This window comes from Corvus brachyrhynchos, unplaced genomic scaffold, assembly GCF_000691975.1.
Source record: "Corvus brachyrhynchos isolate BGI_N302 unplaced genomic scaffold, ASM69197v1 scaffold94, whole genome shotgun sequence".
NCBI lineage: Eukaryota > Metazoa > Chordata > Aves > Passeriformes > Corvidae > Corvus > Corvus brachyrhynchos.
The window spans coordinates 7,765,724-7,779,248 of record NW_008238330.1 but is presented as its reverse complement, the minus strand read 5'-3'; the positions used below and the strand labels follow the sequence as shown (position 1 = coordinate 7,779,248).

The 13,525-nt window shown below is 36.8% G+C and overlaps 1 protein-coding gene across 1 annotated transcript in view; it reads right to left on the bottom strand.

Moving 5' to 3' along the window:
* Window positions 1-513: 513 nt before the first annotated feature.
* DPY19L1 (dpy-19 like 1) overlaps window positions 514-13,525 on the bottom strand; it is a gene marked incomplete at its 5' end in the record, with an annotated part of 43,756 nt that continues 30,744 nt past the window's right edge. The window contains 7 exons of the mRNA XM_017734598.1: window positions 514-883; window positions 1,938-2,063; window positions 3,502-3,601; window positions 4,371-4,545; window positions 9,883-10,002; window positions 11,528-11,552; window positions 12,185-12,234. Of these exons, the coding sequence (XP_017590087.1) occupies window positions 727-883; window positions 1,938-2,063; window positions 3,502-3,601; window positions 4,371-4,545; window positions 9,883-10,002; window positions 11,528-11,552; window positions 12,185-12,234 (753 nt within the window). The remainder of the gene's footprint in view (window positions 884-1,937; window positions 2,064-3,501; window positions 3,602-4,370; window positions 4,546-9,882; window positions 10,003-11,527; window positions 11,553-12,184; window positions 12,235-13,525) is intronic.

Here is a 13,525-nt window from a genome sequence, read left to right as displayed (position 1 = left end):
GAACCAGTCCAATAACGCTGGAGCAATTATACCCACGCAACTGACTACACCCATATCACAACTGGGATAAATTCCACTTTTCTTTAATGCTGATGATGAACTCCAGGCAGGATCTAATATATGGGGAAAGGAAAAAGGGCATTAAATTTTGAAAGTAATTTCTTATCAAGTTAGGCGCTGAAGGTCTAGTTAAGGCAGTGAAGGATTTATTTTAGTATCTTTCTAAGGCTATGACAGATTTTTCCTGAATAAAGCATTTTCCCTTAAGAATTTCATGTATATTATGCCAGCTTATTCTGAATGCATAAGAATGCTAAAAACCCTTGGACACTGAGAAGCTAAACTATTGCTTACTGCAAATATTACCCTTATTAGTCTTCTTTTTTAATATCAATAGGATTCCAATAACATGCACCAAAAAAATGAAGCTTCAAGTCCGCCTACGAACTTTTCCATAGCTACTTTTAGCTCTTTTTGGATCAGTGTTAAATAAAATGTGCAAACATATAATCATTTGCATAGCAAATCTCAAGGGACTGACCCTGAAATAGAAATCCAAACTGTTAGGTTTAAGATATTTCTATAATCAGAATTCACTTAAAATGGTAAAAAATAAAATACACATTTTTCCATTTTAAGTCTAGTAAAAAAGGTATTTCTGATTTAGAATTCTTACAGTTACTAGTTTAAAGATTTGAAAGACTGATGCTTCATTGCATTGAAATGTTATTCCTTCGGAATTTTCAAGACTCTGTAATTGCTGTTTTCAAATACTGTGATGAAATATGGCCTGGAATCCTTGCTCATAAGGGTACATAAAGGAATTTTTCCTCTATTAGCAGGATCTTCAACGTCCCAAATTTCAGGCATACTGCAGCCAGGCCTAAAAAAGAGGAATATGAAAAGAGAAATGAAAAAATGCCATAAAACCCCCATGAAGCTTGCCTCATAGTGCTCCATGAATACTTGATTGTGCCATCTGTATTTTTTTAAGTTTGTCTTTATACTAGAAAAATTATCAGATTACAAAATCAATAAATATAGTAGTAATTTAAAAATAGTATTGGGAATGTGTAAAATGCATCTGGCTTTTGTAGTTATGTAATTAATAAAGAATTAATTTGGAGGAGGAAGCACATAAAACAACTCAAATTATACAATACATTATACATTACCAGGGACCCTTAAATCTTCTTATAAAATGGAGGGTGGTATACACATTCCTAACATTTCTAAAGAAAACTCAGGAAATAAAACACCTTAAAGTAGTAACTCCTTGCTTTTTATAAAAGATCATAGCCAACATAAATTCCCTGTACAGCTATCTTTCAAAGGTAGATTTACTGAGAATTTTCGAATTTTAACAAAGATAATAGCAAAGAAATTGAACAGATGCATTTAATTTTATTCTAAATGAAAAGAAAATAGAATCAAAAATCCAAACTAATTGTGTTCTGGAGGCCAGAAAGAGAAATCAAGGGGAAAGGAGGGGGAAGAAAAAGCATAGGTCTTTCTGAGGAACAGCTTAAATGTGACAAAATTTTTAGTGACTATTAGTGGTCATAATATTTTGGTGCTCCAATTAGCTTTTACTCTGCACCTTTTATTCATACTAGGCTTTCATTACACACACACATCTGTTCTTGTCATCAGAGAATAATGACTTCTTTCCTTTGTAAATCTCCTCAGTGTTTTACAGTGAAGTTTAAAAATACATACAGCACAGCTTTCCAGGTGCACACAAAGAACAAAAAGTTGTTTATGAGGGTAAAGTCAATTACACCAATTACTATCTAGAGATGCTGGACAGAAATGTATGTTGACACTTTTAATAAATAAAGCACAAATCAACACTTTCAACCTACCACTTGATATGAATCTTAGACTACATATTTGAGGGGTGTATTATTCTTATGAGAAAGAAGGAGATTACTCACTTTTTTCTGCTTACACACAATGACTCTTCAAGAATGTAGTAATTCACTCCTAGTTTTATCAAATCCCTTTTTACTTGGTTTGCAGGTTTTCGACTGTACATGGAATACACTACTTTAGTTCTGGCCCTTCAAAAAGAAGAATCTAAGTTAGCTGCAATATAGCATGAAAATGTAAGCTTTAACCTTAGACTGGAGAGGAAGGCTTTTTTATTTCACAAGGTAACTATGCTAAAGCAAAGTTTACATTAATAGTGCCATTTGCTGAAGTGTGATTATGTCTTCACAAATATGATTCCAAGAAGAACATGTACAGCCCTTTGGTTTTTCTGTAGCAGGAGACAACTAACAAGATCCATGATTACTGTGAACTGAAAGTGTAAAGATATCAAAGCAATGCATTCACCATGTAATACTCAAGACTAGAAATGACCTTGCCTGGACTGGAGATGATCAGAAGGAATCAATCCTCTGCCAAGTCTCCACAAAAGATCACCCTCATTGTGTCACTATGGTCGCACTGCCCTTGCTGGGGCATTTTGAAATGCGGAGCACAAGACCTGGAGTCTGCCTACCGTGATCAAGCAAAATCAGCCCTTGGACACCATGATCCTGTTTTGGAACCAGATGACCTTTAGGGTCCCTCCAACCCAGGCCAGTCCCTATCACATCCAGTAATGTCCTCCTCTGAATGTGTAAAGCATGACACTGTTAAGTCCCATTCAGTTTCTGATACTTGATACAGGTATCGCCTGCACCTTATTTACCCCACACATGCCCTGTCCTGTGTCTTTTTAACTAGGATAGAATATTTCAGTTCAAAGGAACCTACAGCGATCATCCAAGTCCCTCTGTCTGACCAATTCAGGGCTGATCAAAAGTTAAAGCCAGTTAATGCCAGGCAGAGAAATAAGTACATAAAGCATATAAAATGAATCCCTGCCCTTTCTCTTTTATCCCTACCTTGCTGTTTTCTTGTTGTGTTGGAGTTTTTTTAAGCAGTTTCACCAAATTAACAAAAAAATGATTAATTATTAAATTTAGTAAAAGAAATTCATGACCTTTTCAGATAAATCAATTTCCATTTAGGCAAATGTCCTGATTTTGAAAATAACAAGAGTACAAATCTCAGTAACTCCATTACAAAATTTCAGCTTCAATAATTAACCAATTATCACAAAAAAATGACAGCCAATCACAGAAAGCTAACAAAAATAAATAAACTGGATATCTTGGGAAAAAAAAAATCATATCTCTCTACAATGTCAGAAGTAACTAGAATGAAGAAAGGATATAATTGTACAGATTAAATCCAATTCCTTAATTTAATCCTGATTTTTTTGTACTTAAGTTTGAAACCATATCTGTCCCTGGAGTATATGCTTTCTGATGAACACAAGTCCTCAAGAAATAATGCATCAGTTTTCAATCTGACTGAAACAACAAATCCACTTCTATGAGGTTTTAACAAATTTTACAACATAACCTGATGCCATTCCTACTGTGTATTACAAACATTATGAGAATGAATAGCAGATACCAATAAAACATCAACTGCAAAACTTACCTTAATCCTGCATCTTCATAGTGAGGATGATTTACAATAGGACGAAGTGTAGACAATTTAACACTTGCCATTGTAGGCATTGCTCCTGCAAAAACTGCATCTGAAACACACAATCAAAGGCATTTTTGAAATGAGGAATTGAACAGTTAGAGAAGCAATTCAAATACTTGAACAGTAATCCTGTAGAAAAACCATGAAGAGGGTAGGGTACTCCTTTTTAAAAGGCCGTACATGGGCATCAACAGGAAATGCAGAAAAATCAGTTTTTAGGTTGGGTTTTTTTAACCTTGAACTCAATATAAGCCACTAGATAACGAAGCATCTAAGAATGGAGATTTAATGCATCTTATTTTTCCTGAGTGGGTAGAACAACATATTCATTATAACAACACACTTTATTTTTTTCACTTCTTTCACCAGTGTTAAATGGGCAATAAAATCTCAGTCCACCACGTCTTTTACATATTTTCCTTCTAACAAGGCAACTACTTTGTTTCCAACCAGTTTTCTGACATGTTTTAGGAAAAGGAAGGGTGCAACCACAACACACATACATTTTTAATTCTCTTCTAGCAAAACGGTGATCATGGACCCACATACAGGACCAGTGTCATTTAAGTAAAAATTTGTTTTAATGGGACTTGGCAAAGATGCTTTTGTTGCAAATACTACCCCAGTGGTTAGAACCTCCAGATTAGTAGCCTGGAGCAAGCTTTTGGTGCTTCTTTTTCATTGGAGATAGCTTTTATGTGGACAAGTAGACATAACAAAGCCACAGACAGTAGCAACACCTCTGCGGTCATTCGTGACAGGTTCCATGGCTCTATCTCACAGTAAATGGGGACATCCTGTATTATTAAATAGTTTACCTTGTCTGGTACTGACTTTTATCCACTCTAAAAGTTCTTCCTGTGGCAAATTGCTAAATTCTCCCATGATGTTCCACTGAGTTCGAAGGTTTGCAGATCCCTCTATTGTCATCAATGCTAAAATAGCAAAGACCAATGTTTTGGGCTGGATTTTATAGAAGAGCCATCCAAACAACTGAAATGCAAGAATCAATTAATTCCTAGACAACAGTTCTGTAATGTTGTATGCAGAACAACTCATTTTTATTTCTCTACAAGGAACCTAACATGTATTACACTATGAAACATCTCTGCTATTGCTTCTCCACAAAGCTTCAGATTATAATTCATAGTATTATAATTCAGAATATAGTAATATAATATTATACACAATACATATTATATTTCAGAATATAATTCCTAAGAATTATTCACGTTCAACAAATATTGCACATTACATTTGCAATTCTAAATGAATTAAAAAAAAATTTTTTTAAATCACATTAAGGTGAACTTTTAAAATTGTAGCTCAAATGTCAAAATCTGCAAGTAAAGATGATTCAGTAAAGCTAACTGGACTTCTACAGTATTGTATCTCCAATTTACATTTAGAGTTTTTATCTGCAGTATACAGATTAGAGATTGTACTGCAAACTTCTGAAACATATCAGAAAAACAGACTTGGGGATAACAAGTTTAATGCTGCTTTAAATCCTACCCTTTCCTTTTTTGAACTGGGGCTTGCATTGTTTCCTAAAGACAATTTGCTGGAGGCTTTAAGCAAATATTCATAAAAATATGAAATAGGTATTTAAAAGAAGTAGTACTAAATTTGCTGTGTTGAAGCTTAGTTTGAGCAGGAACACTTTATCTCACCCATATTTGACCTAACCTTAAATAAGAAAGTATAAATTACATGTTTTCCCAAGCTATTTTTAATGAGAAGGCTTCACACATCAGAAATATCAAACCTGCACTAATTGGATACACTTCATTCATAGTACCATTACCTGTTGTTTTTTTTTAATTAAAGCATGAGACAATAAAATAAAGTCTCTCAACAGAAGCTCCCACTAGGCTGACTACACCAATTAGGTAGTGTGTGTTATCTTTCTTATAAACTAACCACAAACTACCTCAGATTATTAAAATTCTCCAGCCACCTCTCCAAAAATACAGCATACTCTACTCTCATCCTTAAAGACTCACTAAACACTCTAAGAAGAACAGCAGTACTATCCAGGGCAAGTTAATGTGCCAAATAGGCCGGACCACTGTGTGGATCTGGAAGGATGAAGTGAAATGAATTAATTCATAGGCTGTGCTACATAAGCAAACCTCCTTTTTACCAACAGTTGCAAAAATGTCACTTCATGGACATGTTAGAACTTTGACAGTTCCACAGCTTTTCAAATCAATTACAGTACTGTCACACTTTTATAAAACCTCATTGATGTTCAAAGCCTCTGAATTTAGCACTATTTTGTTTACATAAGGAGCCTAGAATGGTTGAATATATGTAATTCAAAAGAAGAATCTTTCATGGGGTGCTGTTCCTTATGTGGTTTTTTTTTTAATCAATTCAAGGTTTTTTGGTTGTTCTGTTTTTTTTTTTTCAAAATGAATACTTTAAGTCTTTCTCCAGCTATTTCATTTTGTTTTCAAAATGTTCATTTAGGATAATATAATTTCTCCTATAAAAAAGAGGAAATGTGTGGATGTAAATGGTTAAAAGTCTGAACAGAAACAACAGCAAAATTTGGGCCTAACTTGAAGCACAAGTAGTAAATTAGATGAGAAAACTGAACTGAGCCCTAATTTAATAACTCCTATTTGTTCAACTTAAGAGAAGTAAAGGTTCTAATCACATGTTTCTAAAATGCAGTTGTACAGAAGAAGGGAGTTACTCCCTTTGCAAAGATGCGCTACTTTATATTTTTATTTTATTAAAAATCCTTTCTTGGAAATGTGTTATAAAGTGAATTACTTTCCAATGAAAAATCAACATTAGGTCACTTCTTTTCACCAGAAAGCATTCCAGACAATGAAAATATTCTTTATTAAAAAAAGAACATTATCATTTTTATTGCCCATCAGCTGCCAGAAGCTGCTGGTAATGGGAAAATAGGAAGTGCAGGGATTCACGCAGTGGGCTGAAAGAACACAACATACAAAATTTCTTGTCCATATGCAAATAATAATTCTTAGCCTCAAAATAAATTAGATATGCTAACATAATACTGCAGACAAACTTTCATGGTCTGCTAGATGAAAGCATAGTGTTGGCCTCAATCACAGTAAGATAACTGCCTATGTTAAATTTGCTTAAATTCTTCTTGCGTCTATAAAACCAAATTGTCACTTATTAACTTATACTTCATTCAAACATCTAAAACTTTATCCAATGATAAATGTACTGAGCGTTAATCTATCATTTGGTCACAAGTCCCATCTTCCCCTTCTTAACTTCCTCCATCCAAGAAATTCTGGATCAGTACTGCACATACAGTCAGATTTTTCAGCCTCAAAAAACTACTTCTGCTCAGCAGCCAGTAGGATAGAAAAAGCTCATTTAAAACCACTTGATAATTTCCTGGCCCTACAAAAACAAACCAACCAAAACAAGAACAAAAAAAAGTTTTCTTATTGCTTGCTTAAGTCTTAGAAGCGATCTGCCCAGTGGTGGCTCAATAGCCTTAAGGGCCAGTGTTTCTCTATCATGCTGAAGCCAGTCCTGTACTACTTGGAGGATTACCAGCCTCTCCCTACTAAAGAAAGCACACATCAATCAGACCAAAAAAGTATCCAGCTTGTCTTCTGTGGGTATGAATCAGCACCAATCCAGGGAATACATTGAACAGGCAAAAGAACCTCCACTAACAACAGGACAAGGAAATAGATTTTATTTTCACTTAGACTGTTCACCTAAAGTTGGGTTCACCTGAACACTTCTCCTAAGGCCCAAGCCAGGGCCAGGATATTCCCAGGCTGTATTATATAGGGCTGCTGGTCATTTATCCCCTTCTGCACAAAACAAATGTCTGAACTACAGCAATCTAAAAGCCCTTCCCTAGCACTCATGACCTATTTCCTTCAAGCCAACTATGCCTTCATGATGCTGCAATGAAGGAAGCAAAAGTCACTGGACCAAAGTCACAGGGTCCAGCAGGGGTAGCTCCCAGAACAGCTTATCATGTTCAACTGCAGCTCCCTGAGCAGCTTACTCTCACTCTACAATAGGAAACAGCAGAACAACCAAAGGGCCAAAACGCAGTTGGAAGCAGCAGAAAATAAAATATCGACAAAATACGCTGAACCTGTCCTCCCTTCCAAAATTTACAAACTAATGATGGGGCATCGTCTAAGATCCAACACACAACAATTATGAAAAGCATCAGCATTTATTAACTGGCCTGATGACCTCACCTGCAGTTCTAAACACCCACAACAATCCAGGAAGAATTACTGAAATGCTATTACTCAGGCGCTTAAAAAAAAAAAAAAAAATCAGTACAGATTTTACAGTGGCACAAAATATATAAATACTTCTATTTCTGAACTTCACTACAGAACTTTACTACTACTACTACTACGACCACCATCACCACAACCAACAGGGCAGAAAAGCCCATAAAGAAGCACACAGTTAAAAAAAGAACTAAGAGTAAATCAACTTTGGACATAATTAATTTAAATCGTAATTGTTACCTAGAAATTGCATGTTAAAAGAATATTTTATCATTTTGTTTTTCTGACTTTTCAAAAGCAGTTTCATTTCAAGTTACTCAGAAACACCTTATGAAAGGTCACTAAGAAAAATAACCAGTGCAACTGTTATTGCTTAAACAACCAGACCACCTAAGAGGATGTCAGTATTTCAAGAACAGCTAAGAGCTGGAAAACCGAACACCTGTGAATCTTCCAGAATAGCAAGCATGTAGAGGAAATTCCTAAGTCTCAGTACTCAATTACAAGGTGTCTAAAGAAAGAGGTTTCGCCAATTTCTTAGCATTTCATATTGTAACTGTACAGATTCATTTGATGTTGGCAAACACTCAGCACTTTCACCTAGGCCAAATAAATCAGGCATCAAGAAATGGATGAGCACAAACATTTAAGCAGCCTGATACTGTGTAACCTGTCCAGTGTTATGAAGAACTGCCCTTCCCTAAAGATCATTCAGGAAGCAACTTAAGTTTTCTGGAAAACAATCCTTTGTTCAGCTGGCTTAACATGAGACAGCTTTCTCCTCTTTGCATAATTCTGTCTCATTCACTGATCTTCCAGTTGTTTGACACATCAAACAGCTGCTTCACAGACAGGAACTGCCTTCACCACACCACCCTAGCTCACCTTTAGACACTTTCTACAAAATCACAGTGCAGTGCAGGGTGACAGGGACCTCTGAAGATTCAGCCCTGATGCCTGAGCAGGGTCACCCAGAGCCAAGTGCCCAGGTCCACATCAAGACAGCTTCTGAATACCTCCAAGGACAGAGACTCCACCACCTCCCTGGGCAACCTGTGCCAATGCTTATCACCCTCACAGTGAAGAAGTTTCCAGATGTTCAGAGGGAACTGCCTGTGTTTCAGCCTGTGCCCATCACCTCTGTTCCTGTCACTGGGCACCACGTGAAAGACTCTGCCATTCCTCCCAGTTCTGTACCATCAGCAAACCTGCTGAGGCTACGCTCTGCCCCATCATTCAGTCCATTAACAAAGCCACTGAACAGTCTCGGACACAGCACTGACCCCTCAGGTTACTGGCCTTCAACCAGATTTTGTACCACTGATCATCCCTCTCTAGCCCAGCTGTTCAGTTTCCAATCTACCTCCCTGCCTGATTCCCAGACAAAGGACTACTTACCCTACTTTTGCTGCATGTTCAAAGCTTTTAAAACAGCTATTTAAATACAGATTTAATCACATTCACTTCTCAAAAACACAGATAATGAAACATGGAAAGCCTATTCTAAGACCTTTTATATCTGGAGGACATCTAGTAACATTTAATGTTATAAGATGATTTCAAAGTAGAAAGATGAAATCTGAGTTAGGCATACGACTTTTGATTTTTAAGACTGAAATGCTTTCAACATGCAAGACTTCAAATGAGACTTCTGGAAAGAATTAATAGACAAAAAATATGCAAGGCAATAAGCTCTGAAGAGCTGTGAAAACACAGTGTAAACAAAATCCAACGCTGGATAAAATTAATAGTCAATAAAAACTTGCAGTGGCATAGAGGTGTGCAAACACAGTAAAACCTAGTATATGTCTCCCTGTGCTCAAGCTCAATACATAGCATGTTGACTTCTATCATAATGCAGTTGGACAAGCTGCATAAAACAACACTTTTGCTTTATTTGGGAAGAGGGGAGAATGGAACCATTTTTTGTCAGGCCATATAATCTGGTTTATTTTTATCAGGTACTCTCAGATTCAGCAATTACACATAGAGAAATCTGCTTTAGGACAAGTATCTGTGTAATACTGTAAGTATTGAGATATGTACAGGATGAAAGAGACCTTACCTGTTTTGAACACACCAAGGAAGCCATAATACACAGATGTGGTGTTAAAAACAGTTTTAGTCTCATGATTAAAATCGCTAGGACACTGTACGCCAACAGCTGCAATGCATGGAATACCAGCTGAAAAGAAAAAAGAAACCACAAGACACAGAAGCGTATTTGCATACTTTTCATTTCTGCCTTAAACATACAACCTCATTTTCAGTATGGCTTAAATGATGAGCTCGTCTGAAAGAGTCCAAGTCAAAGTAAAGATATTCATATTTTCAATGGTGATAATGACTTTCTGTTATCTTTTATCTAAAGTGCATGTAATATGCTAAGGAATGGAGTAACAGCAAGGATAAACATTAACAATAAAAAAAAAAAGGAGCTAGAGAAATGGCTATCTATTTAAAAAATCCTTAGACATTAGCAGGCAATTATATATGCAAAATTTCTTGTATAACTTCCTTATAGATGTTAAGAGACCCTGCTTTTTAGTGCCCAAAATACCCAAGTATGGAATAAAAGAAGCAAATAAGATCACCCTTGATAATCACACAATCAGAGGCAGCTTGCTTTAGTATTCTAAAAAGCAGAGATGTCACTCACTACTCCTAACATTAATCTACGTTACTTGTCAAAGTGCTGTGCTAAATCAGAGGCAGTTTTGCAATCAGTGCTTTTATCTGATTGATTATCATAGAATCATTTAGGTCTGAAAAAACCTCTATGATCAAGTCCACTCATTAATCTAACACTGCTACATCTACATGTACTTAAATGCCTCCAGGGATGGTGATTTAATGCCTTCCCTGGGCAGCTGGTCCCACTGCCTGACAACGCTTTTGGGTGTTTTTCCTAATATCCAATCTAAACCTCCCCTAAGGCAACTTGAGGTTAAACCATGACAGACATCTACCAACTCTCTGGGCCACCTGATCCCAGTTTCACCACTCTCACTGTGGAAAGATTTCTTCCTTACAGCTAGTCTAAATCTACCCAACAGGCCCTGCTAAAAAGTTGTCCTTGTCTTTCTTATAGATCCACTTTAAGCAATGAAAGGCCCCAATAAGGTCTCCCTGCAGCCTTCTCTTCTCCAGGCTGAACAGCCCCAACTCTCTGCCTGTCTTCATAGGAGAGGTGCTCTATCCCTCTGTTTTTGTGGGCCTCCTCTGTACCTGCTCTAACAGGTCCGTGTTCTTCCTGTGCCGAGGGCTTCAGAGCAGGACACACTACATTGCTTTGCACAATTTTACTAAAAAGAACCATGTGTACTGTTATATTCATTATGGCATATCTCCAAACAGAATTTGAACATTATATGTCATGTGAAACCCTAGTAAAGGAACCAATCTCCTTCTCAGTCTCCATGTGGAAAATGGAAGGTCCAGCCTAATTTCAGTGTCTTTTTGAACAGCTACAGTAAAAGCCCAAGATTCCTCTCTTGCGCAGTCACCCCCATTAGCTAGTATATTCCTTTGTTCAACATTCCAGAGTTATTCTGGTGACATACCAGACCCAACTGAGATGAGGGAATTAATGATGCAAATACTTAGCTTCAAATAAACCACGTGTATCAGCATCAGCCCACTGCAACCTGCATTTCAATATGGAGTAGCTGCATTAACAGGAATAAAATTGTGCAGAAGAAGACTCTTACCTCACCATGGTTAAAACGTTCTTCTCTGAAAAAAATAACCCAAAACCCACCATTATTTATGTACTACAGAAGCACTGGTTTTATTTTAAAAGCATCTCTAATGGCATTACACAATGCAACTAATCCAGTAAGCATGAGTCAAGTGCCAGGAATTTTTTCACTCTCTATGCAAGCTTTGAAATAAATTGCAAATCAGTAACTATCTTCCTCAATCCCTGTATCTATTTCGAAAACTTGAGTACTGATTTTAGCAGGTTTTTTTAATTACTTCCATGAGATGAAACTCAGGTATCTTTATAACCTGGAAGAAAATAATTAGGAAAAAAGAACTTGCTTTCACTATTTATAGCAAAAAAAGCAAAAAGGCACATAAATAAATACTGGTTTAGGAACAGAGCAGCAAATAAATCATTAAATACAAAGTCAAGGCATAAATGGGTTAAGATGTCTAAAACAGGTTTAGCAGCTAACCTTAGTTTTATTTCTAATATAAAAATACCATTTATAGCACATCCATTCAGTTACTGAACTGCACATAACCAACCTTTCAAAAAGGACCAACTTATTGTAGAATTCTGAATCATGTAGCATATAGCAAATCAAATGAACTTCCAGCAGAAAATTCTGTTTTACATTAAAAAAGAAGACTATACTTACTTTTCATATCGGCCTGTGTGAGACAAGGACCACAGAATGTATTTAATTGCCTGAAGAAAACAAGAGACAACAAAAAGTATGAACAAACTTTCAAAAACATTTTGAAACATTTTTAACATTTGCTAAATTAGACTACACCTGGGTAATCTCTTTTTGAGATAATGCAAAGACAAAAGACATGCAATGTTTTAGCTAAAACTTCTTTTAGAGGATGTTTAATTAGCTAGGCAGTTAGCAGTTATCCCATCTGTTCTTGTGCAAACTGTAAGTTGTTTTTATACAAATTATACATAATCAAATTTACAAAAACAGTTATAAACTCCAGATTTAGTATTCATCAGCTAAATAAGAGAAATTTTTTTTGGCGCTTAACATCAAAGCAAGTTTTATCACTGACTCAGGGCTGGACCTTTGCAAAAATCTTTGTAAAAAGAATACAGAATTTTAAATACGTTTTTGAAAACCTGTATTTTTTCTAATCTGTATTGGGTTTATGTACCAAGGTTTCAGTAGCAGGGGCAATGCAGGGGTGGCTTCTGTGGGAACAGACTCGGGCCTGGCCCCATGTCAGAGAGAGCCAGTTCCAGACATCTTCAAACAAGATGTAACACTGGCCAAAGCTGAACTCATCAGCAACACAGGCGAGGCCTCTATTGATAACATGTTTACAAAAAGGTAACTCTGCAGCAGTTTAAGAGAGAGCAGCGAGAAAAATGGGAATGAAACAAACCTGAAGTCACCCAGGTCAGTGAAGAAGCGGGAAGAGGTGCTCCATGATAACCATGAGACTGCAGCTTTTGGAGAATACCACTGTGATGTAAGGGGTTTTTTTCCCCTGGAGCCCCGTGAAGGATTACGGTGGACCAGATAAGATATTCACCTGCAGCCTGTGAAGGACCCTATGCCAGAGCAGGTGCACATGCCTTGAAGGATGCTGCAACCCACAGAGAGCCCGCAAAGAAAAAAGCTCCTGGCAGGAACTGCAGCTTATGGACAAGAGCCCACAAAGGAGCACATTTTCTGGCAGGAGCTGTGGAGGACCATTGCTGGAGCAGTCTGTTTCTGAAGAACTGTACTCCATGGAAAGGACCTATCCTGACCCAGTTCTTGAACTGCAGCCTATGGAAGGGACCCATTGAGCCTAGGGATGAGGGGAAGATGGTTTTAGTTTTGAGTTTGCTTCTTGAAGTCCTTCTCTATTTTTAATTTACAAAAAATTAAATTGAACTTCCTCAATTCAAGTCTGTTTTGCTCATGACAGTGAACCAGAGAGTGAGCCCCCTGTACGTATCTTAACCTATGAGATTTTTCTACTCTTCTTTCCCCATCATACTGAGGGTA